This window comes from Pempheris klunzingeri, chromosome 22 (genome assembly GCF_042242105.1).
Source record: "Pempheris klunzingeri isolate RE-2024b chromosome 22, fPemKlu1.hap1, whole genome shotgun sequence".
Taxonomy (NCBI): Eukaryota; Metazoa; Chordata; class Actinopteri; order Acropomatiformes; family Pempheridae; genus Pempheris; species Pempheris klunzingeri.
Window position 1 is genome coordinate 18,316,734 of NC_092033.1, and position 21,432 is coordinate 18,338,165.

The 21,432-nt window shown below is 44.6% G+C and overlaps 4 protein-coding genes across 7 annotated transcripts in view; 3 read left to right on the forward strand and 1 right to left on the reverse strand.

Annotated features, from left to right (window-relative positions):
* Positions 1-1,593, forward strand: part of LOC139221536 (pleckstrin homology domain-containing family A member 5-like) — a 178,570-nt gene extending 176,977 nt beyond the window's left edge. Inside the window, exons 27-28 of the mRNA XM_070853438.1 lie at positions 180-349; positions 1,422-1,593. Coding sequence (XP_070709539.1) covers positions 180-349; positions 1,422-1,456 — 205 coding nt within the window. The 3' untranslated portion in view covers positions 1,457-1,593. The remainder of the gene's footprint in view (positions 1-179; positions 350-1,421) is intronic.
* A 5,138-nt stretch (positions 1,594-6,731) lies between these two features.
* aebp2 (AE binding protein 2) lies at positions 6,732-16,636 on the forward strand. 2 transcript variants are annotated; one of them, XR_011585901.1, is made up of 9 exons: positions 6,732-7,336; positions 11,778-12,003; positions 13,032-13,139; positions 13,287-13,473; positions 13,583-13,707; positions 13,928-13,995; positions 15,956-16,069; positions 16,176-16,340; positions 16,388-16,636. XR_011585901.1 is itself a non-coding variant. In XM_070853782.1 (8 exons), the coding sequence occupies exons 1-8, from the start codon at positions 6,813-6,815 to the stop codon at positions 16,186-16,188; spliced, it is 1,365 nt and encodes a 454-aa protein (XP_070709883.1). In that variant the 5' UTR covers positions 6,732-6,812; the 3' UTR covers positions 16,189-16,636. The 2 variants fall into 2 exon arrangements, 1 of the variants encoding a protein (XP_070709883.1); XM_070853782.1 differs by having other exon boundaries at positions 16,176-16,636.
* Positions 16,637-17,732: 1,096 nt separating this feature from the next.
* On the forward strand, positions 17,733-20,542 carry ndufa5 (NADH:ubiquinone oxidoreductase subunit A5). Its single transcript, XM_070853464.1, has 5 exons — positions 17,733-17,780; positions 19,008-19,052; positions 19,137-19,253; positions 19,790-19,855; positions 20,341-20,542. Exons 1-5 carry the CDS (start codon positions 17,760-17,762, stop codon positions 20,440-20,442), a joined length of 351 nt encoding a protein of 116 aa, XP_070709565.1. The 5' UTR covers positions 17,733-17,759; the 3' UTR covers positions 20,443-20,542.
* Positions 20,536-21,432, reverse strand: part of cog5 (component of oligomeric golgi complex 5) — a 48,277-nt gene continuing 47,380 nt past the window's right edge. For all 3 annotated transcript variants that reach the window (XM_070853459.1, XM_070853460.1, XM_070853461.1), the window contains one exon: positions 20,536-21,058. In XM_070853459.1, the coding sequence (XP_070709560.1) occupies positions 20,935-21,058 (124 nt within the window). In that variant the 3' untranslated portion in view covers positions 20,536-20,934. The remainder of the gene's footprint in view (positions 21,059-21,432) is intronic.

Here is a 21,432-nt window from a genome sequence, read left to right on the forward strand (position 1 = left end):
TTGTGTTCACAAAGGTCAAAGGGATGTCAAGGATTCAAAAAAATGGTGAAAACAATTCAATTCAATTCAATTCAATTCAATTTATTTGTATAGCCCAATATCACAATAGTGCTTTACAAAGTTCACTGAAATAAACAAGTGTAAGCGAACAAACAATCAAAACACTGCTTCTGCTGTAGCTTCCAGACTCCCGAGCCGGAGACGCCGAGCCCAGAGCCGAGAGAGGAGGAGCCAGACGTGACGCAGCCGTCCACCGGGGAGGAGAAGCTCGAGAAGAGCCTGGACTCTCCCAAGCAGCTCGCAGTGGACGAGAAGAAACACAGCAACAACAACAACAACATGTTGGCCTGTAAGCGAAGACTCCCTCCAATTCCTGCTGGACGTGTGTCTGTCAGACCTGACGCCAGTTCACCTTCTGTGTGTGTGTGTGTGTGTGTGTGTGTGTCTCATAGTGTTGGAGAAGGTAAATCCCTACTGCGTGCCTGCAGGGGAGAATTCACCTGGTCTCTTTCTTCACAGCTGCTGCTCCCGAGGGCTGCAGTTTAACATCACAGACGCGAATACAAATCAGAACTTTGAGCGGAGCATTTGGAGCTCGTTTCAACTCGCCTCACTCGTTTGTCTTTGTGCGTGAGGGAAAGGCCCGGGCTCGTTGCAAGATTTCCCCACATTTAAATGGCATTTTGCGGGATTTCTGTCTTCTCCGCAATACTTTTTACGAGACCAACGCGTTTCTCAAAATGTCAGCTGTGTGTGGAAATCCAAAATGAACATCACCTGCTGTGGGTGACAGAGCACGTACAGGCAGCACACTCCAGTGGCGGAATAAGGAAACCGCAGCTGGTGTTTTATTTGGCTGTTAAATGATTAGTTTGCAGTAGTAGTAGTAAATATACTTAGTAACATCCCACCTCTTTTTTAAAGCAGCATTTTAAGACACTTATTCTTCACTTAATGCTCATACTTTTCAATACTTTTCACATTTATTTGACGGCGCTTTTATAAACTTTGGTTCTCTGTAGGTAAACATATGATTAGTATGACGATGATGTCATTTTTAAATGCAGAACGTTAACTTGTAACGCAGTATTTCTACGTTATTGTATTACTGCTTTTACTTTACTTTATTTATATTTGAGTAAATGATCTGAGAAATTCGTCCACTGCTGCTTAAAACCTGACGTCTCTCTTCCTTTAAAGCAGTCTGGCTGTCAAATAATAAAACAAATTCTTAAAAAAATGTAAATGTACATTTATAGCTATGGTCTAACAATCGTAAATAGTTCTTTGTTTTCATTTAATAGCGGCAGGTGTTACGGGCCAATGTTGTTCACGAACTTCCAGTGAAAGTAAAAGAAAAAAAAAAAATCCTGCAACTTGCATCTCATCCATTTCCCCTCTCTTCTCCTCCCTCCCTGCAGCACAGACGTTCGCCCTGGTGACCAGCGACACGTGAGCGACTCCATCCTCTGCGTCCACACTGGCATCCCGTAAAAAGCCCAAATGTAGCCAGCCTGCACCAAGCATGCTCCACGGCTTCCTGCATTTACAACACAACTACTCTGATACTACTGTTACATGCCCTCAAGGAGAGCGCGCCCGGGAGGACGACGGACTGACAACACAGACACACAGGCAGGCGGAGGCAGAGGCACATGTATGTTTAGCTCCTTTTAGATCTGTTCGTGCTCATGTGTCCCAAAGCAAAACACCGGTTCTGTGGAGTCATACATGTCCCAAAACATGGACGCAGAGAAGTGAGATTGTGAAATGGTTTAGTCAGACAACAGTTTCTTATGCTCTTATTACTCCTATTCCTTCATTCATTCTGGATATTATTCAACTTTTAAAGTCCCATTAGTACTTTAATAAAAAGCTGTAGTAGCCAGCCAATAAGAAAAAGCTACAAACTCATTCAGACATTCACAGAGAACTTTAACACTTGAACTTTAACACATTCCCAACCCATGGGACTTTCTCTCATTAATTCAACATTTATATCATTTAATACTTAACACAGTCGCAGTTCAAGTTTAATTCAATTGTCAGCTCTTCTGGGATTCTTGCATTAGTGTGTATGGGGGGGGGGGAAACAATCGCAGCTTGAATGGGTGACATCATCACTAGTTCTATACAAGATGAATCAGTTTGTCAGAATTACAACGAACCCTTTTTTCTGGGTTCCTAACGAGTGTCCAGCTATGCATTAACAGGCGGCCGTACAAGGCCCATCATTGAAATGGAAGTGGGAGACCGAGGAAAAAGCCATCTGCTGTCTTAAACTACTTGACTTATATGATGGTCATCCCCGTAGTCCTGGGGAAATGTAGTAGTTTAATACAGTGCTGCTCCAGGCCACCCAGAACACATGAGCCATGTCCGCACACACTGTGTGGAGTGAAAGCAGCGGCGGCGGCTGCAGTGCTCCATCTACGTGTGAATAGGATGCATTCAGGCTCAGTTTTGAGTGTAGGCCATCGGCATTGTTTACTGCATTGTTGCTTGTATGTGCCATCTTGTCTCGACTAGACGAACTGCAGACACCTATAAACATCCTTCCTGCCGGGCTTTGAGGGCATTGCACTTGGTTGTACACGTGTAAAGTGACCGAAGTGGTTGTGTGGAGAATGAAAGACAATGCCATGTCAGTCATTATGACTCCAACCGTGGAAGGAGCCTCCCCACCTGCTACGAATGCTGACCACAATACGGACTCCTGCATGCTTTTTGTCAAAAATTGAATTCTTTGCCATTTATCCTGTAACGGTGTAGCGTGGCATTATCAGTTGTTATCATTATCAAATGCCAATTAGTCTCAGGTCGTTTTGAATTCCAAAGGGGTGTTATCAACAGGCGCAGATCAGGATGCCTCTCGACACAATTGGATAGACCTACAGCCAATCAGAGCAACAAAACATGACCAAACTCTGTTGGAGTTATGGCAAACGCATCTTCCTTATGGACAGAAGCTACACGTACAGTTTGTTACTCTTTTAGATAAAATACTTCATGATAGCAGGTTCAACAGAACATCCCATTGCTGTAGCCATCTTGGCTCAACGACACTCCTCTGTAATTGTATAAAAACCGCCCCATATTAGATAAGCAGTTGAGATTGGCAAGACTTGGGGTCAGGTCAGCTGGAAATCTGTATGAAGGAGGGGGGGGGGCAGACCCATCCAGTTGGTTTCTTCTCGTCTGTCTCCTTCTGTTTCGTGGCCGTTGCTCGCGGCTACTGAAGAGTTCCACGTGTATAGAACTGAACCATCTCACAATCTTACAACACCACGGACAACTTGTTTTGGGGGTAATATAGCTCCATAGAAACGTGCTGCCAAATACATACACGCACATCAATATACAAACTTTTGCTACCTTAACCAGTATTAAAGACATTTTAACATTAGAATGATTAGAATACTCTGTTGATCTGGATGAGGGGGTATTAGCTGTTACTGAGTTGCCAGAGGTGAGTGTACAGCTGTATATAGGAGCACTTGAGAAGTCTCACCGCAGACGGGCTGAGCACCAAAACCCAACACACATGCAGTGCTTTATTTTCACCCCAAAGTGACCGCCGACGCTCTTGGATCTTGAACCTGCTTCTTTGTGTTGATTTGAGACTGGAGGCTCCCATATCGCTCTATTTTCACATCTTTTTCACCTGCAACATAACAGATGTCCTTCATTGGATACACATATATTTCATATATATATATACATATATATATATATATATACACACACACAAAGCAGATTTTTACTTCAACAAGGTGCCACTTCATGCTGCAGTTTTTCCTCCTTTTTGGACAGAGCTAAGTATTTTGCTTAAATTGTGATTATTTATGTTGAAAAGACAGTTGGAGTCTCCTGAAGTCTGTTGTTGACACACACACACACACACACACACGCGGTATGTGAACGTTTTGGATTTACTTTTTCAGTCGTGTCTCTTTTTGTTTTACATTACTGAGAGGATATACAGTGAAGAGGCTGAGGACATGACACAGATTTTGTGTTTGAATCTGTCCCAAGTGGTGAAGACTCTGAGAATAGCACATGTACGAAGCAATAAGTAGGACTGTGGAGCTCCAGGACATAAAAGAAATTTAAAAGAGATGTATAAACTGTAAAAAATTAAACAAAATAGCATAATTTATGTACACACTGAAAAGAAGAGCGAATATTATAACTATAAGAGGTTATTAATAACATTATTAGGATCAATATGCAAAAAGTTCATACCCCATCTGTTTTATATCATGTGAAATAAATGTTGATGTTCTTAAAACATGCTTGTTGCTGATTCTCTTTTGGATTTGTTCTTTTTGTCACCTGCATGTCAAATGATCTTTTGCTTTTCAGGTCTAGTTCTCTGATTTTTCTTTTTATCCATTGATCTGACAAGCTTGGAGGAAGCCTATTGATCCCAGCGTCTACTTGTGACTCCACAGCACAAGTCATGGACACAAGCTGCGAGCAGCTTCTTTCACATATAGCTCCATTGGAACGGTTTGGAAACACCATTGAAACCCATGTTAGAAACCAGTGAACTACAGTGAGTCAGTTTAATTTATACAACCCATTATCAATAACCACAAATTTGAGGCTTCGCCATCTCTCCAATATACCATACAACACCCTCTAACCTTACATTCTTGATTGAGATAAAGAAAACGCAGTCTGAAGAAAGTGTAAGAATGCTCAGGTAGAGCAACAGAGGAGGGATCCCTCTTATTGATGTGCAGACAGGAAATGCATGTGTGTTAGCACTTTTGAAGGTTTCATCTAAATGCAGGCTCTGGGTCTGCAAACGTTATGAGGTATTTAGACCTCTAAACACAGGATACAGGATTGGTTCATATAAAGTGGGTCACAGGTCAACCCCACGTTACTGTGTTACACATTACTCTGTTAGACATTACTGTGTTACACATTACTGTGTTACACATTACTGTGTTACACATTACTCTGTTAGACATTACTGTGTTACACATTACTGTGTTACACATTACTGTGTTACACATTACTCTGTTAGACATTACTGTGTTACACATTACTGTGTTACACATTACTGTGTTACACATTACTCTGTTAGACATTACTGTGTTACACATTACTGTGTTACACATTACTGTGTTACACATTACTCTGTTAGACATTACTGTGTTACACATTACTGTGTTACACATTACTCTGTTACACATTACTGTGTTACACATTACTGTGTTACACATTACTGTGTTACACATTACTCTGTTAGACATTACTGTGTTACACATTACTCTGTTAGACATTACTGTGTTACACATTACTGTGTTACACATTACTCTGTTAGACATTACTGTGTTACACATTACTCTGTTAGACATTACTGTGTTACACATTACTCTGTTACACATTACTGTGTTACACATTACTGTGTTACTCATTAGTTATACCTACTACACTGTTAAATGTTAGACTTTTACATATGACAGTGTTTCACATTACGCTGATCAAAAAGCAAACACAAAAGAACAAGATGATGACGTGACAGTGACTGAACGATCAATTGATTCCCAGAAAATTGCTAATAACTTTCCCATTGATTGACTAATCATCATCATCATCATCATCATCGATAGCTCTGGAAAAAAGTTAGCATGTTGGCCTGGAGTTGGAATTGTTTTGTCAACTTTTTCCAAGGTCAAGAATCTCATTGTCGTGTTTCATTTTTATGCCAACAGTTACAAATAGCCCAAAAGTGCTGTGGATGAAATATATGTCAACATCCATATATTTCAATGACAAATGAATCATCTACTGATGAAAACCAAGCGATGCTTTGAAATAAAAACTTCAGGTTATGACAACAGGCATGAGCCCATTAGTCCTGTTTGTGTGCACAGATCGAGGCACATTTTATTCTAATCAATTGTTCAACTTACTATTTTAATATCAGTGTTGTTGGATGTGAACTATATTGTGGCCTCATATCTGAGATGCACTTTTTTCTCCATCTGAACAAAAGCAGTGCAGAAGCAGGCCTTCATTTCAATGCAACAAGTCTGCCTCTGAGATGAGCGTGGTGCAGAGGATCCGCATGCTTTAAGCACGGCTCTTTTACGGTCTTTAAAGCTACAGCAGGCTACGAAGGAATATGCACCTTGCTGAGTTACGAACATGCATTTTCAGCACTTTCTCAGATGGATCATTTTTCTGTTTGTCGGAACACGTGGAGCTGGGAGGCCACAATGCGAAGATCGTCTATGTTAAAGAAGATGGGCCACTTGTTTTGCCAACAAAGTTCAGTCTGCTCCTCCCAGCGGTGCCATATCTTTTCCACCTTTTTATGATTTATGATTCAGATTTTTCTTCTCATTATAAGATATATTACATCACATATTGTTTAGATTAGCCACATAGGTTACGCTTAATCAATTTCAAGGGACCACGCCGTTTACACATATGTACAGGTGTCCACAAATTCGCTGGAAATATCAGAGTTGGGGTGTTTTTCTATGTATCAGTGTCTAATACCATCGTTTCCGGCTGTAAACTATTTGAGAAAGCCGAATTCAAATGAATTATTCTTCAGACAGGGCTGTTCACACATGCATTCAATTCGAGGTTATTGCCAACGCGGGTTTGAATACCGAGTAAGACGCCTGTTACTATAGACGATCTTGGCCCTGCGGAGCCCCGACGTCACGCACACCCCCTGCTGTGTTTTACGCTTGGAGCGGAGAGCGTGAGTGGAGGAAGAAGCGCAGCCTGGGGCAACTTTTCCACTGGAACGTCACTCAAATAGCTGTTGGTGCGGTTCGAAAATGGCTCAAATAACGAGCGAAGGGGCTGAACAAGATTCTCAGCCGGCGTCTGATCAAAACTGTACCGGGGAAACGGCAGAAACCGGCAAGGAGGGACAGGCCGTGCCGGACCCCAAACAGGAACCGGGCGACAACAACGAGAACAGAGCAGGAATGGACGTGAACAGTGGTCGCGGTGTGGCGGCGGAGCACGGGGACGACCCGAGTCCGGGTCCCGACGCCGACAAAGAAACAGCGGTACCGACCGAAAAGCCAGACAACGAGGAAGGGGAGCCCGGCGGTAAACTCTCTGAACCGGGGAAAAGTCCCGTTCAGGGGAGTTTGGCGAGTAGCACTGATTCCGCACAAGAGGGCTCCCGGGTGCTGAAACAAGAACAAAGAGAGGGGGAGAACGTGTCCTCCTCGCCGCCTGCCGACCGCACAAAGACCGCGGAGAAAGTGGAGCAGGGCACCAAGAGGCGGGCCAGCGTGGAGCTGGCGTCGTCGGACGGAGAGCCGCTGAGCCGGATGGATTCTGAGGACAGGTCTGTTGAAGTGGGAGGCCTCCGGCTGCTCACGGCTCCCGGCACCATGCCTGCTCTCGTCCGGCTGCGTTTAAACGCTTTAACATCAATTAAAACGTGTCGTCCCGGCAAACCGGGGTCGGCTGTGGGAGCCTTAGCTCCGGTGGGCAGAGGGACGTTCCCCTGATCGGGCGGTTGTCCAGGAAAGTTTTCCGAACGGAACCGAAACGCTGGTTTTTGGAGTAAAAATGTAGAGAAGCACCGCAGCGGCTGAGAACGTGCTCCTACCCGGACAGGAACCTGTTTGCTGTTGGTTTTCACAGTGATCTTTTTAACGAGCTCAAAGCTCCGAGCAGCACATGGCAGCACACATGTGCACCAGCTCGGCGCTGTGGTGTGTTGTGGCACAGCTTATTGTCACCGTTACATCCTAAAGTCTGCTGGATTTCTTTTATTCTCATCATTTGTAGATAGTTAAATGACTTCTGCACCTTCTTGAAAGGAGTTGGTGGTAAAGGTCTGATGAATAGAGCAGCAGTCATCAGTGTCTCTCACATCTGGCTGCAGGGTTTTCATCCACCCATGTAAAGCTTCAGGGTTCCTCCCCAGGTCCAAAGGTCAGCCTCCCTGGCTCATGGATTGTTCCCTGCAGCAGATATCAGCTGAACACACACAATCACAGACAGGTTGGATGTCACTGACGGTGATTTTTTTGATCAGGCAGATTCCTCGTTTCTCCATCTCTCTCAGTGGTTAGTCCTCATGGCCTTGAGGAAGAACTAAAGTAGTAGAATTGTGATGTCACGGCTCCCACAGCCACCCAGTGATGAATGACCGGTGACCATTCTGGCATTTCAAACCAGGGCCTCGTTTATTTTGGTGTCTTAATTGGTACAAACGGTTTTGGAATTGGTCTAGTAGATGGCGTCAGCTGGCAGCTGCAATGTAACCCTCAAGGACAACTAAGCTTGATCACAGTCGGTCCACTAAAAGTGCTTGTTTCTGCCACTGACAGGCTCAGGTTGTTGTTCTAAGTGTCTGACAGCATTATGGAAATTATTCCCACGGAGATGGACCCTTGCAGAACGTGGGGGTTTGTGTGAGTCACACAATAACACAAACAAACTAAAGCGACTCAGGCAGTGACAGACCAGCAGCTCTCGTGTTCTGCAGGGTAAACTGATAGTTTTTGTCAATGGAGTCTGGTGTCTTTTTAAGAGAGCGATCGAGGGGTCGAACTCTTTAACAAACAGGTCTGTCTCTGTAGGGATCCTCTCCATAATGTTGTCGGATACTTACAATGACAGTCTGAGCCCGTCAGTGGCACAAACACTTACTTACTACTTTGATTCCGGAGCCCCAGAAGGTCACATTACAGCCACTGTGGCTCATTTTGTGGCTGTCAGCTGAGGTGATCTACTGCACTGTTTCCGAAACTTCTTGTACGTAGCCGTCATTTACACAGCAAAATGTGTCAAAATAGGGCCCACGATTAGAAATCTCAGAAAACAACAATCTCCAAATGGATTTCATGATCGATCAGCAGCCTGTGGAACAAAGGATAAAGGGACGGTTGTAGAAATGTTCGTCCCAAAGATCAATATGTTTTTGCCACTGGTTGAAACTATAGGTGGTTTCATGTGACAACACAACCTAGAAAGATCACAATCAGACTCCTGCACTAAATCAGCAGATTTAGAGATGACCCTGCGTCCCTCTAGCAAAATCAGTGAAGCAGGAGAAAATGAGTGTCCATAGGTTGGCTAAAAAACCAAACGTCAGAGCAGAGCAGCAGCGTAACCAGGAACAGGCAGAAGACCTGAATCTGCACAGTCTCGTTGTTTCTTCAACATTCACAGCAGTTGTGCAACTGCTACCGATGCCTTTAAATAAGATGCTGCATGGCTGCAGCGACACTTTCCAGTCAGCAGCCTCTCACAGCAGCTGTGCAAGTGTTCTCTTATGGTGCAAAACTAAATGATTCGCACTAAATCATGTTATTGTGTGTTACCTGATCTGAACTAACCCTTTAAAACACTAAAGCCACAGAATACCCCAAAGTGAAGTGACTGAGGCAGCTGTAAACCAGGTGAAATGAGTGTTTTCATCAGGGAGGTCTGGTGGCTTTGAAGAGAGTGATATAAGGGCTGTTATATTGATATTGGTAGTTTATTTGTAATTAACACGCTCCAAGCTCACTCTGGCTATTTATATACATTGTATTGAAATGGTCATACTGTCCCGTTCGTGGGCCTGCAGTCACCAGATGTGCATTCAAGAACATAAACAGTTTAGTTTAAGTTACGTCATGAACCACTGTTTGACCAAAGGTGAGGTTTTCCTGCACTTTGTTGGCATCAGTGCAGCTGCTGTCATGGAGGAGATTCTAGCTGCAGGTGAGACTTGTAGCTGAAGAGGTTGGGACCATGTGGAAGCTCATTGTTGAATTTAGAAGCAGTGGTTTGACAACACGAGGTCCACACAGTATTATTGCTGGTAGCTTTCAACCAGTTGTGAAAGAGGCTGTTAAAAAAAGCTCAAGAAAAGCTAGTGCGTGCACCTTTGGGTGAAGATATATTTTTTTGTGGTTGCAGATGACATGGAGAATCTTTTGTCTAATGACATTACTGATGAAATGTGTTTTATTAGCTGCTTACTGTCAGCATGTATCGCATGCGGAACATAAATCAGCAGTGTCTGTATCATGTCGGACACACGGCAGGAAGCAGTGTTTTTTCTGCAGTAGACTGTCCTCTGGCTGTTTGATCTCTCAGCCTCAGTGCTGTAGGCCTCAACACTTCTGCTATGTGAACGTGAGAAAACCTAATCTGCTGCTTTAACCTGCTTTAATGTTCACTTAGCTGCTTCTCATCGTTTGGTAATCCTGCTGTTGTGGCAGCTGTAACACTCCGCTGTAAATGCTGTTGCCACACTAGAGTGGCAGGTGTGTGTGTGTGTGTGTGTTGTACAGTGTGTGTCTTTCTATAGTAATTGTGGTTTCTAAGCCGTTGTAGTGAGGACATTCTGCATTGTGAGGATGGTCCTCACAACTTCTGTGTTAAGATTAAGACTTGGTGTTGATTCAATTCAATTTCTTTGTATAGCCCAGTATCACAACAGAGTGTCTCATAGTGCTTTACAAAGTTCATTGAAATAAACAAGTGTAAGCGAACAAACAATCTAATAAAGAGTCCAGCAGTCGATGAGGCCAAAGGATCAGTCCGGTGGATCAGTCCGAGGCATCACCTGCCCTTTATGACCCTCCTTCTTCGGGAAGGAAAAACTCAACTCAATGAAAGGTTAGAATTAAGTTTATGTCGAGGGAAGGGTTATCTGAGGAAGCCGTCATGTCAGTGAGGATCCTCACAACTGTAGAAAGCCAGTTTTACAGTGCGTGTGCGTGTGCGTGTGCGTGTGTGTGTGTGTTCATAGATGTCAGTCCTTTTGTAGGACGTGTAAGCACGTCACCCACAGAGTACCAGTATGGACAGTGATGGGAGCAGGTGGCTCAGCACACACACACACACCAGCTGCAGCATTATGCAAGCTGTGAAATCCGCTCACATCAGATTTAGTGTGAACCACACTGGACTAGTGATGGACTGTGACATGCTTATTGTATCCATCCAGGTAAACTGGCGGTGTTGTGGTTGACACAAGCTCTACAAACTTTAAACACAAGCATTCCAAGTTTGTCGTCTCCACAAAACATGGTCACCAGCAGCACAGCTGAAACGAGGAGTCGAATGCATTTTGATGATCGATTCATGGTTTCCATCTCCGATCAAGTTACTTGTCCCTCAGGTTCCAGCATCATAAAAATGTGTTTGTCCTACATCATCTCATAGATCAAACAATCGAAAAAAAGAATTGGCAGATTAATGGATAATGAAACTAAACTACCAGACACATTCTATCTCTTACATTTCTCCTTCCAGCAAACTTATTTTACAATCTATAAATCATAGTGTCAGCGCTCTCTGGTGGACGAGCTCACCGAGCACATCTCTCTCTACTGCATGTTCGCTTTACCTCGCAGCCAATGTACTGATATCTGCAGCAAACAGATGTTGGTCGATATTTGAGAAACAAGGATGCTGCTGTCAGACTAGTCTGCAGAGAAGCTACTGCTGTACTGGATCTGTTCTTACCAGGTCTTCTACTGGCACCATGTCTGTTCCTGAGTGGGACATTACGTTGACTTTTTTGCTCTCAGATGTTTCTACAGTCATGTTCTAGTGTTGTGTCAGATAATTCTGCACCCCGACAATATTTACCTCCCACCTCAGCGAAACAAACAGACCTTTTATTCATGTGCACGTGTTGTGAGGCTGTTTTTCTTGAGATTGATATGTTGAATTGTCCCAATAAGACTCAGCCCACAAATACTTTGTCAATTTATCGATGTCTTGTTTTGTTGGATCTCACTAATTCTCCTTTCTGTGTGTGTGTGTGTGTTCAGTATTGGTAGCACGCTGATGGACATGGAGAGCACAGCATCCAGTGGTCGCTCCACTCCAGCCATGCTCAACGGTCACAGCGGGGGTGCGGTTGCACACTCGGCGCCGGCGGGGGGCAAGTCTCTGAGCTACACATGCTGCTGGGATCACTGCCAGCTGCTGTTTCCCAGCAGCCCCGACCTGGCTGAACACATCAGAGCCATGCATGTGGACGGACAGAGAGGAGGGGTCAGTGTCTCACTGTCTGTTTGTCTGTGTGTCTGTCTGTGTGTGTGTGTGTGTGTGTGTGTGTAAGGTTTATCTCCTGGAAATACAGGTGGTTCCCTCTAGGAAACAGCAGTTAGAGAGGTTGTAATCAGAGCCAACCACCAAATGTTGAATGGAAATAAGTGGACAGAAGTTAGAGTGACTCATGCTGGACAAAACAAGTGGATCTAAATAAATGAAGTCAGTCAGTTAAATCAGTCGTGTTATTAAATAATAACTGGAGGAGCTGGGAAGTGAACCTGGGAATTGAATCACTATAAAGCCATTTATTTTACATCTTATTATGATCATCTGATTAAATCAGTCAAATACTCTCTGTTTACCTTGTGCACACTAACAAGTCGTCCATCAATCTGCAGACTGGTGGTTCGATCTCCTGCCTCCTAGCTTAGATTCCTCCTGAATGGATGATGTGTGAGTGGGTGAATGAGGAGGTGGTGTAAAAGTGCTTAGAGAAGTCAAAATGACTAGAAAGGTGCTGTACAAATACAGAACATTTACCGTTCACCGCTCCCTCCTCTGTACACGGCTTATGACATCAGCCTTCTATTGAGAAGCAGACAAGCTAACTTTGGCTTGAACCTTAATAAACAACAAGAAATGTCTGACGGTCGTCCTAATATGAATACTGGAGCGCTCCCTTGTTGCACGAACGAAGCGGCGCAGAAGTAAATCTGTAAACCTGCCTCTAAAGGGGGGGGGGGGGGTCTACAGCATTATTTGCAAAGGATGGTTCACTGGTCCATGTTTCATCCTTAAACCACCACCATGTGACAGAAGTCTCCCCTCTCTTAGGTACAAGGTCTTCTGTTTGCCCCCATCCTGTTGGGAGCTACACTGTCATGTGTCACACTCACTCTCCTCCATGTTGGTTTGTGTTGCCTTAATGTGTGTGTGTGTGTGTGTGTGTGTGTGTGTGTGTGTGTGTGTGTGTGTGTGTGTGTGTGTGTGTGTGTGTGTGTGTGTGTGTGTGTGTGTGTTCCATACAGGTGTTTGTGTGTCTGTGGAAGGGCTGCAAGGTCTACAACACTCCATCCACCAGTCAGAGCTGGCTGCAGAGACACATGCTGACCCACAGCGGGGACAAGCCCTTCAAGGTGACCACACACACACACACACACACACACACACACCTAACATCACACCGTCCACGTCCAGTTTTACTGCAGTGCCTTTTAGTTGACTCGACGCTCGGCTCCGCATCACCTCAGCTCTGTGACACCGAAACTCATGTGTTCCCACAGTGTGTGGTGGGAGGCTGCAACGCCACGTTTGCCTCTCAGGGGGGGCTGGCCCGTCACGTCCCCACTCACTTCAGTTCACAGAGTTCATCCAAAGTGTCCAGTCAGGGCAAAGTGAAGGAGGAGTCTCCATCCAAGGCCGGTCTCAACAAGAGGAAGAAACTCAAGAACAAACACAAACGCTCCCTCCGTATGTACACACACACACACACACACACACATACACACACACACACACATACACACACACTTTCTTGTTACTATTCAAAATAATAATAATAAAATAATTGTTTCTCCAGCTCGACCTCATGACTTCTTTGATGCTCAGACCATGGACGCCATCCGCCATCGAGCCATCTGCCTCAACCTGGCAACACACATTGAGAGCCTGGGCAACGGACACAGCGTGGTCTTTCACAGCACGGTAGGCTCACACATACACCTGCACGTAAGGAGGATACCACATTGACTTGCATTCATTTCCTGGAGACCCTAGACCCCTCGTCTCCACAGTGTCACTGTTAGCAGATGTATGTCCCCACGGCTGGAGTAACACATGCTGCACACACACGATCACTAGCCGATATTGATTGTGCGCTGAAGAGCATTATCTTCTTTTAATGCCTGTGTGTGTGTGTGTTCAGGTAATAGCCCGGAGGAAAGAAGACTCTGGGAAAGTGAAGGTCTTGTTGCACTGGACACCTGAAGACATGTAAGTCCTGCTCTTCCTTCTCTTCCTTCTGGTTCTTCCCTCCTCCTGCTGTGTTCCCCTCACGCTCTTCTGGTCAGGTTAGATCAGTGAATGATCTGAGACACAAATGAACACCAAACCTTAAAGCCCTTTTTACTTTTATCATCTATCGTGGCGGGCAGCATGGTGGTGCTGTGGTTAGCACAGCTGCCTCACAGCAGCACCCGTGTTCGAATCCCGGTCTTTCTGTGTGGAGTTTGCATGTTCTCCCCATGCTAGCGTGGGTTCTCTCCGGGTACTCCAGCTTCCTCCCACAATCCAATCCAAAGACATGCACATTAGTTTAATTGGTAACTCTAAACTGTCCGTAAGTGTGACTGGTTGTCTGTCTGTATGTGGCCCTGTGATTGGCTGGCGACCAGTCCAGGGTGACCCCGCCTCTCACCCAATGTCAGCTGGAATCCCCCCACGACCCCGACGGATAAGCAGTATAGAAAATGAGATGAGATGAGATCTATCGTGACAACACAAACGCACATCAGCTCACAAGTTCAGGGATTTTTCCTGATCAAAAGTCAGAAGCAGCTAAAACTGTAGTGTGTTTGTATCTGTCTTTGTGCTTCAGTCCATTAAAGTGTGACACGGTGATGTCACAATCTTCTCATAGACTTCCATCCAATCAGACTTCTGTTTGCTGGCTGTTTAAAAAGAGCGCAGGTTTAAGGCTCTTAAGCATTGGCTTCACGTTTCAGACTGGGGGGGCCACGTCCACTATGTACAGTCTGTGGTCCTGATGAGCTGATGATGCAGCACGACATCATCAAACTGCCCAGTCAAAGCCTGTATACCTCTGGGTTGGTTCTGGTCTGTTTTTTACAAACTAAAAAGACTGTACTTGTACTTTTCTAGTCTAAGCACTTCAACACTATACTCACACACCATTTCTACACTGATGGGAGGGTGCCAAATCTGCCAGCAGTGGGAACTAAGCATTCACACACTGAAACTGTGCGTCAAGAGCAATTGCAATTTGCGTTTCACTGTCTTGCCCAAGGACACCTCGACATTTGGACTGGAGCAGCCAGGGTTAGAACTGCCGGCCCTCTGGCTCTATCTTTGGGCCACAGCTGCCCCAATAATGACACCAATGAGAACGGAGCTGTTGCTGTTCTTTAATATACTTTATTTTTAATAGACCAATGTGAACAGTTGGTGTAAACTGCAGCTGAAAGAATGTTTAAGATGCTACATAATACTTTGTGTCTGAGTACAGTATATTTCTGCTTCCCCTGGTTTTAGGAAAAAGCAGCTTTTAAAGGGTTAATAAAGATGAGATGATAAATTGGCTTTTACACAGTCGCACCCCAGATCAGTTCTGTGTAGGGCGCCAACAAGGCAAGATCTGGGACGATGGACGAATCAGCCGGTCACAGCGTGAATGAAGTGAATATGACGCTTTGATCCACAGTGCAGATGTGAGCTGAGCCCCAGTAAGTGGAAGGCCTGCCTCACGTCTGCATGGCAGCTACCTCCCTGAACTGCTGCGGCACACGTGCTGATGTTGTCCACACAAACAGTGTGTCTACCAGCCTGCCTGTCTGTCTTCCTACGCTGGCTTAGCCTTTGACAATGGCCACAAATGATTCCATGTTTCTTTTCATTGTAAATGTCACTTTAACAGATAATAATGATGATAACAATAAGAGGAGGGGTTCTGTCCACAGAAATGCTACAGGGCTTTTACTTTGAAAGCAAAACAGAAAAAATATCTTTTCCACGTATGAGACATTCTACAGTTATGGACCATGAAACTATTGAAGTTGTCATCTTGCCAGTTTGATATGAAAACATCAGTGTCACTGTTGTTTCTGTTGCAGACTGTCTGTCTGTGTGTGTGTGTGTGTGTGTGTGTGTGTGTGTGTGTGGTAGAAAACATATGCAGTGTGCCCCCGGCTTAAGTGTGTTTCTCACAATGTGTCAGACTTCCAGACGTGTGGGTGAACGAGAGCGACAGACCGCAGCAGAAGACCAAGGTGGTTCATCTGTCCAAGCTTCCCACAGACACAGCTGTACTCCTGGACCCCAACATCTACAGGTGTGTGTGTGTGTGTGTGTGTGTGTGTGTGTGTGTGTGTGTGCAAAGGTACTCTGGGTAAAAGCAGCAGAGGAAAATATCTGAACTCCTTTCCCCCCCCCCACAGGATGTTCTTCTAACCACCTCCATAGGAAATCCACTGTCACTTCCTGCTAATCCAACCTCGAGGTGGATGATCCCTGAGGCTCCATCTCTACATTCCTCCTCTCCTCCCTCTCCCAGAGGATGCTGGGAGTCTAGTGACTCTTGTGATGGCAGTCTGAGGCCTCCAGTATTTTGTCCATTAGGTGCTGAGTTTACTGGGGACATGTGCTGTAGGGGGACATGTTGCTTGTTTTAGGAAACACAACTAGACTGAAAACTAACTGACAGACCTGTAACTAGACAGTTAGACATGTGTAGAGATAAGCTGTCTTTGTAAATACTTGAGATTTGTAATATATTTTTATACTTTGAATTTTTTACTGTACTGTAGATAGATGACTTTTTGAATTAGTTCAGTTTTAAAAACTGATAATCTTGGTCATGTGCATATAGCTGGCATTGCTCTGGTTTAATGTCATTAAACTTTTCCAACCTCCATTTGGTCTGAAGTTTTTACCTTCTGGATGGGGGGGGGGACATGAGTCAACACCGACATTGTAAGAACACATGTCAGTTTTTCAGTTTTCAGAAGGACACAGTGACCAGGAGCAGCCTGCAATGTGGAAATAACACAACAGTTAGTCCAAAGTGTGCTGCTGAATACCATGAATGCTGCCTGCAGCGTGTGAAGGATCTGGTTGCATGATCTTCCCTGGGCCACGGTTGGGTCAGGGGTGGGGGGGTCACCCTCAGGCCGACCTGTAACCTGAAGTTGGAGAGCCCTGTCTCTGGCTTTGGAGCACAGTTAAGCTGTCTGGTTGTTTTTGGCTGGCTGGCGCCTCCAGATAGGGATTGACGCTCAGTTGTCAGGGTTACCAAGGTGATAGCTGTGCTGTGCTCCAGACATTGAAATCCAAACAAGGAACTATGACCCTTCACATTACCCCACGTCACATTGTATGACTCTCCAGGTGACCGTTGGCATGTTTCTCCCACAGGAGTCTATCTTACAAAGAGCCAGTAGAGCACTCACACACGTAGACATGTAGAATGACCATATGTGGTCAGAAGGTACATTTGGCTCGTCTAGAAAGGTTAACAGACCGATCACAGGACTGCTGCTGGCTCACTTCTCCTCCGTGGAGCTTCAATAAACTTTTGCTGTGTAAGATAACAAGGTCTCTTGCATCTTTTCTGAGCTCCCCTCATCTGAAGATTTCGATCACAGTGTTCATATGCTCGTAATGTAGGCCCAGTAAAACACAGGAAACAGGAGTGTGTGTGTGTGTGTAGATAGATAGATAGATAGATATATAAGATTGAAAATGAATTGAATTGAATCTTGAACTCTTCCACATCTTCTCAGTGTGTACCATGAAAATGCTTCTTTTTATTAACATATGTATAATAGAAAATAATTTTTTATACAAACAGATGCTAGAACAGTACACACCAAAGGGATGGATGTTTTCAATGATCTCATCAAGGAAACTTAAAAAAAAAAAAAGTTTCCTTGGGTTGTTTCTACATCGTGCCGCTTTAAAAACTCTGACGTCATAGCCAGTGGCCGGAAGTCGCAGTCCGCAGTCCTATCCGCAGGAGAAGAATGGCCGGGCTGCTGAAAAAGGTACGAGTAGAGGTCATGATTATGTAGCGGTGATAGAAAGAAATGCGGTTAAACTGCGGTACCAACCAAGTCAGTACAGTTTGCACTAACGTCCCTGCGTCTGAAGGAGACCTGGGAGGTTGGGAACAGAGCAGGCTGAGCGTGACGCCGCGGTGTGTTAGCTAATTGGTAGCTAACAGCTAGCTGCCGACTTCTGCAGGTTAAAACAGGCAGTGATAACATTTACTGTGTGCTATGAGCAGAGGGTCACGGACAGTGGTGGGGGGGTATTCAGAGCCTTTACCTCAGGTAAAAGGTACCAATACCACACTGAAACCTCTCCAAGTACTACATTCACAGGCTCACGGAAGTAAAAGCTTTAAATATTATCAGCAAAATGCACGAAAAGTTTGGAAAGTAAAAGTTCCTGCAGCGCAGTAAAATGTTCCCTGTTCTGTTGTAACTGATGATCAATACTCGTGTATGCTGGAAGTTACTGCTACAGGATGAGCTCATTTTATGTGTGTATATATATATTTTAGATCCTGTTGGGTAGTTTAATGTACAGCGAAGCATCATGGTCTCTGAGATCATCACGTTTGCAGTGTTGCTGTCTTGTGAGAACCACATTTCTCAAAGAAGTCAACTTAGCATGAGCTTCTGCAGCTGATCCAAGAGGAGTTGAAAGTTTAAGAAGGCAGCAAATGTAATGTGACAGGTGACTAAGGCTGTCAGACAAATAGAGGACAAATTATAATAAAGAGTTTTAGTATAAAGAGAAGTAAAATGGAAATACTCAAAGTACTTTGTAGTATTGTTTAAGAACTCGAGCAGATATACTCAGTATATTCCACCAGTGGTTATATCTTAGGAAAGAACAAGCCTGTGACTTGCAGAGTTCGAACACTGATAGAAACTGCAGAGTGAAAACAGATTACAGATCTTCTCAGCTCAGTTAAATCTAACAACCCAAATAGAAATAAAGTTGGAGAAGTCCACAGATGGCTGTCCGTCTGGAGCTCATTAATGTTGATGTTCTCTGCCATGTACTGGAGGTGTTGGTCTGTTATTGCTGGTGTAAAATAACTGAATTAATGATTGACTAATGGTTGCACTCATTCATACCCTGCACTGCTCCAGCAGTCTATCTGAAGTACTTAAAATGGAAGGATTAATCAGAATGAACATTTGAAGTTGATAAAGTGAAGAAGTGGCTGAACAAGTGTTTCTCGTGCTCTTCTCTTCCAGACGACCGGCCTGGTCGGCCTGGCGGTGTCCCAAAACCCGCATGAGGTAAGCAGTGTTGTCCCCTGAGTAGTCACACTGCAGACTTCTTGGTGAACTACCAGTCCACTAACTAATCTGCTTTGCCCTCAGCGTCTGAGGATTCTGTACTCTAAGATCCTGGCGTCGCTGCAGACCATGCCACAGGACGCAGCCTACAGGAAGTACACAGAGCAGCTGGTCAGCCAGAGGTTCGATCACGTCCAAGCGGTGAGTGAGTAATCTTAACTCCGTGGGCTTCGTCACATCGGGAAGCTACAGAGTCGCACTGTCAGCCGGCCAGTCCTGGCTTCATTATACAGCGGCTAAGCTCATCAGAACCATGAGCGGAGAACTCTGAGGCATGAAGTGAGGTTCTAGAGGCAGCAGGTGGCATTATAATATATAATTATACAACTAGAGTAAAATAAGTTATAGATACAAGCAAATATGGGAAAGTAGCCACTTTTGTGTGCCTTCTGGAATAAATTGTGTTCAGCGTTACTCTTCTTTGTTGATGACCAAACTCTAATGAATGAGAAACACTTCAAATAGTTTCAGCTGCCAGAGAGAGAAAGAAAAGCAGACGATTTAACTGTGTGCGTGTTTATTTTCTCCTGAAATGTCTGTTAGCCATCATGTCACAGCTGTTGGGATTCTGTAGGAATTGTGACTGAATACTATTTGCAGTGATGCGATTGGTCAGTAGGACTCCTGTATTTCTTGGATGAAGAGTGTTTGAGTGGTGACAGTGTGTCTCTTCGCAGGAGCCTGATGTAGAGAAGCTTGAGAAGAGGATCGACTGTGGGCAGATTGAAGAAGTCATTTTCCAGGTACTTCCGTTTGCCCTAGTAGATGGTTAATGATCAGTGCGGCACCAAGGCGAAATAAACAAAGTTTATTTATGCAGTCTGGGTCAGTTGACCTTCACAGAAAAGGAGCTGCCCATCGTTCCCAGTAAGATTATCTCTAAACATCACGAGTTCATCCATCTCTCAGGTCACTCACCTCCAGCTCCTGGGGCTTCACAAACATTTGGAAATCGCTGTTCTTGAGGAAGCTACTTCTGATCATTATCATCTTAGTTTGTGTGCTTAGTCTTCGATGGCAGTACTGATGAACTGTGCAGACTTCATACTGATGACACTAAGGTATATTAGGCAGAAAAACTCCGGCTGTTACAAACAACTGATTATTGAAATTGTAAGTCAACATGTGCCCTGGTATTAATCTTCTCGGTGAGAAATAACATGAGCGCATTTCCCACCATTTAAAGTTCACTATCCAACCAGAGTTCCTCTGTGTGTCCTGCGTGCAGGCGGAGTGTGAGCTGGCTCTGTCCAGGAAGATGTCGGAGTGGAAACCATGGGAGCCGCTCGTCGAGGAGCCTCCTCCCAACCAGTGGAAGTGGCCCATCTAAATCCGCCTGTGTATACTGCTCATGTCATACTGTTTGTGTGTGTGTTCCTTACCTCTGCTTCTAATGAAGTGCTGTACAAATAAAAGTCCTGCAAATATTTCCCCATTTATTCTCATTGAGTCATTGAACTGGCTGCTGTATATACACCATTCCATGATTCGGTTCCATGTTTACAGCCGATCTGGAGGAAGGTCAACCCACATCACTGGACTAAAGCCATTTAGTAATTACCTGACATTATTTTAAAGCTGTAACAATTTCGGCAATTGTGCCACTATAGTTTGTTCCAGTCATTTTTATTACAAGTGTTTCTTCTGATAGTCAGCTTAGGTCACTACGAGATGAAAAGTGGCAAACTTGCAGTTCCTGTTCAGTAAAGAGTGTCGTTTTTACTTCTAACATTTTTCCACAACAAAGTCCTCTGATGAGAAAATGAATAAAGTCCTGTGGTCCTAGATAAGAAAAGGAGGCATTCCGTGGTGAGCTCAGATACTATCTGTGCTCCTGTGAGCCACTAGTGGCTCTCTGCAACAGCTGGAGCATGATGGGATAGATGGGCGCGAACTCCTTCCCCTGTCGAGCCCTCACCGACTGCACATAGGCCTCCAGAGCGCCCCTTAGAGGAGAGCAGAGAAACAGTTCAACTACGCTGCGATCATATCAACAGTCGGGTCAGAGGTTAAACAAGGACAAGTTAAAGGACAGCGCCACTGTTTTTAAACCTGGGCCCCACTTTTACATATTTTGGTGTGAAAATGGCAAATAGATAAAGAATTGGTCTGGTAGATTGCAGTAAAACAGCAGCATGCAAGACTTAGTGTGACTGATTTAAAGAACTAGCCCTTTAAATCACACAGTAACACAAACAGAGCTGGTTGAGGCAGCAATTGGCCAGCAGCTCTTCTGTGAGGTTAAATTACTGTTAAACCAGAGGGATCTTCCAGGTCTGTCTCTGCAGGGATCCTTTCCATAATGCTGTCACACACTTAG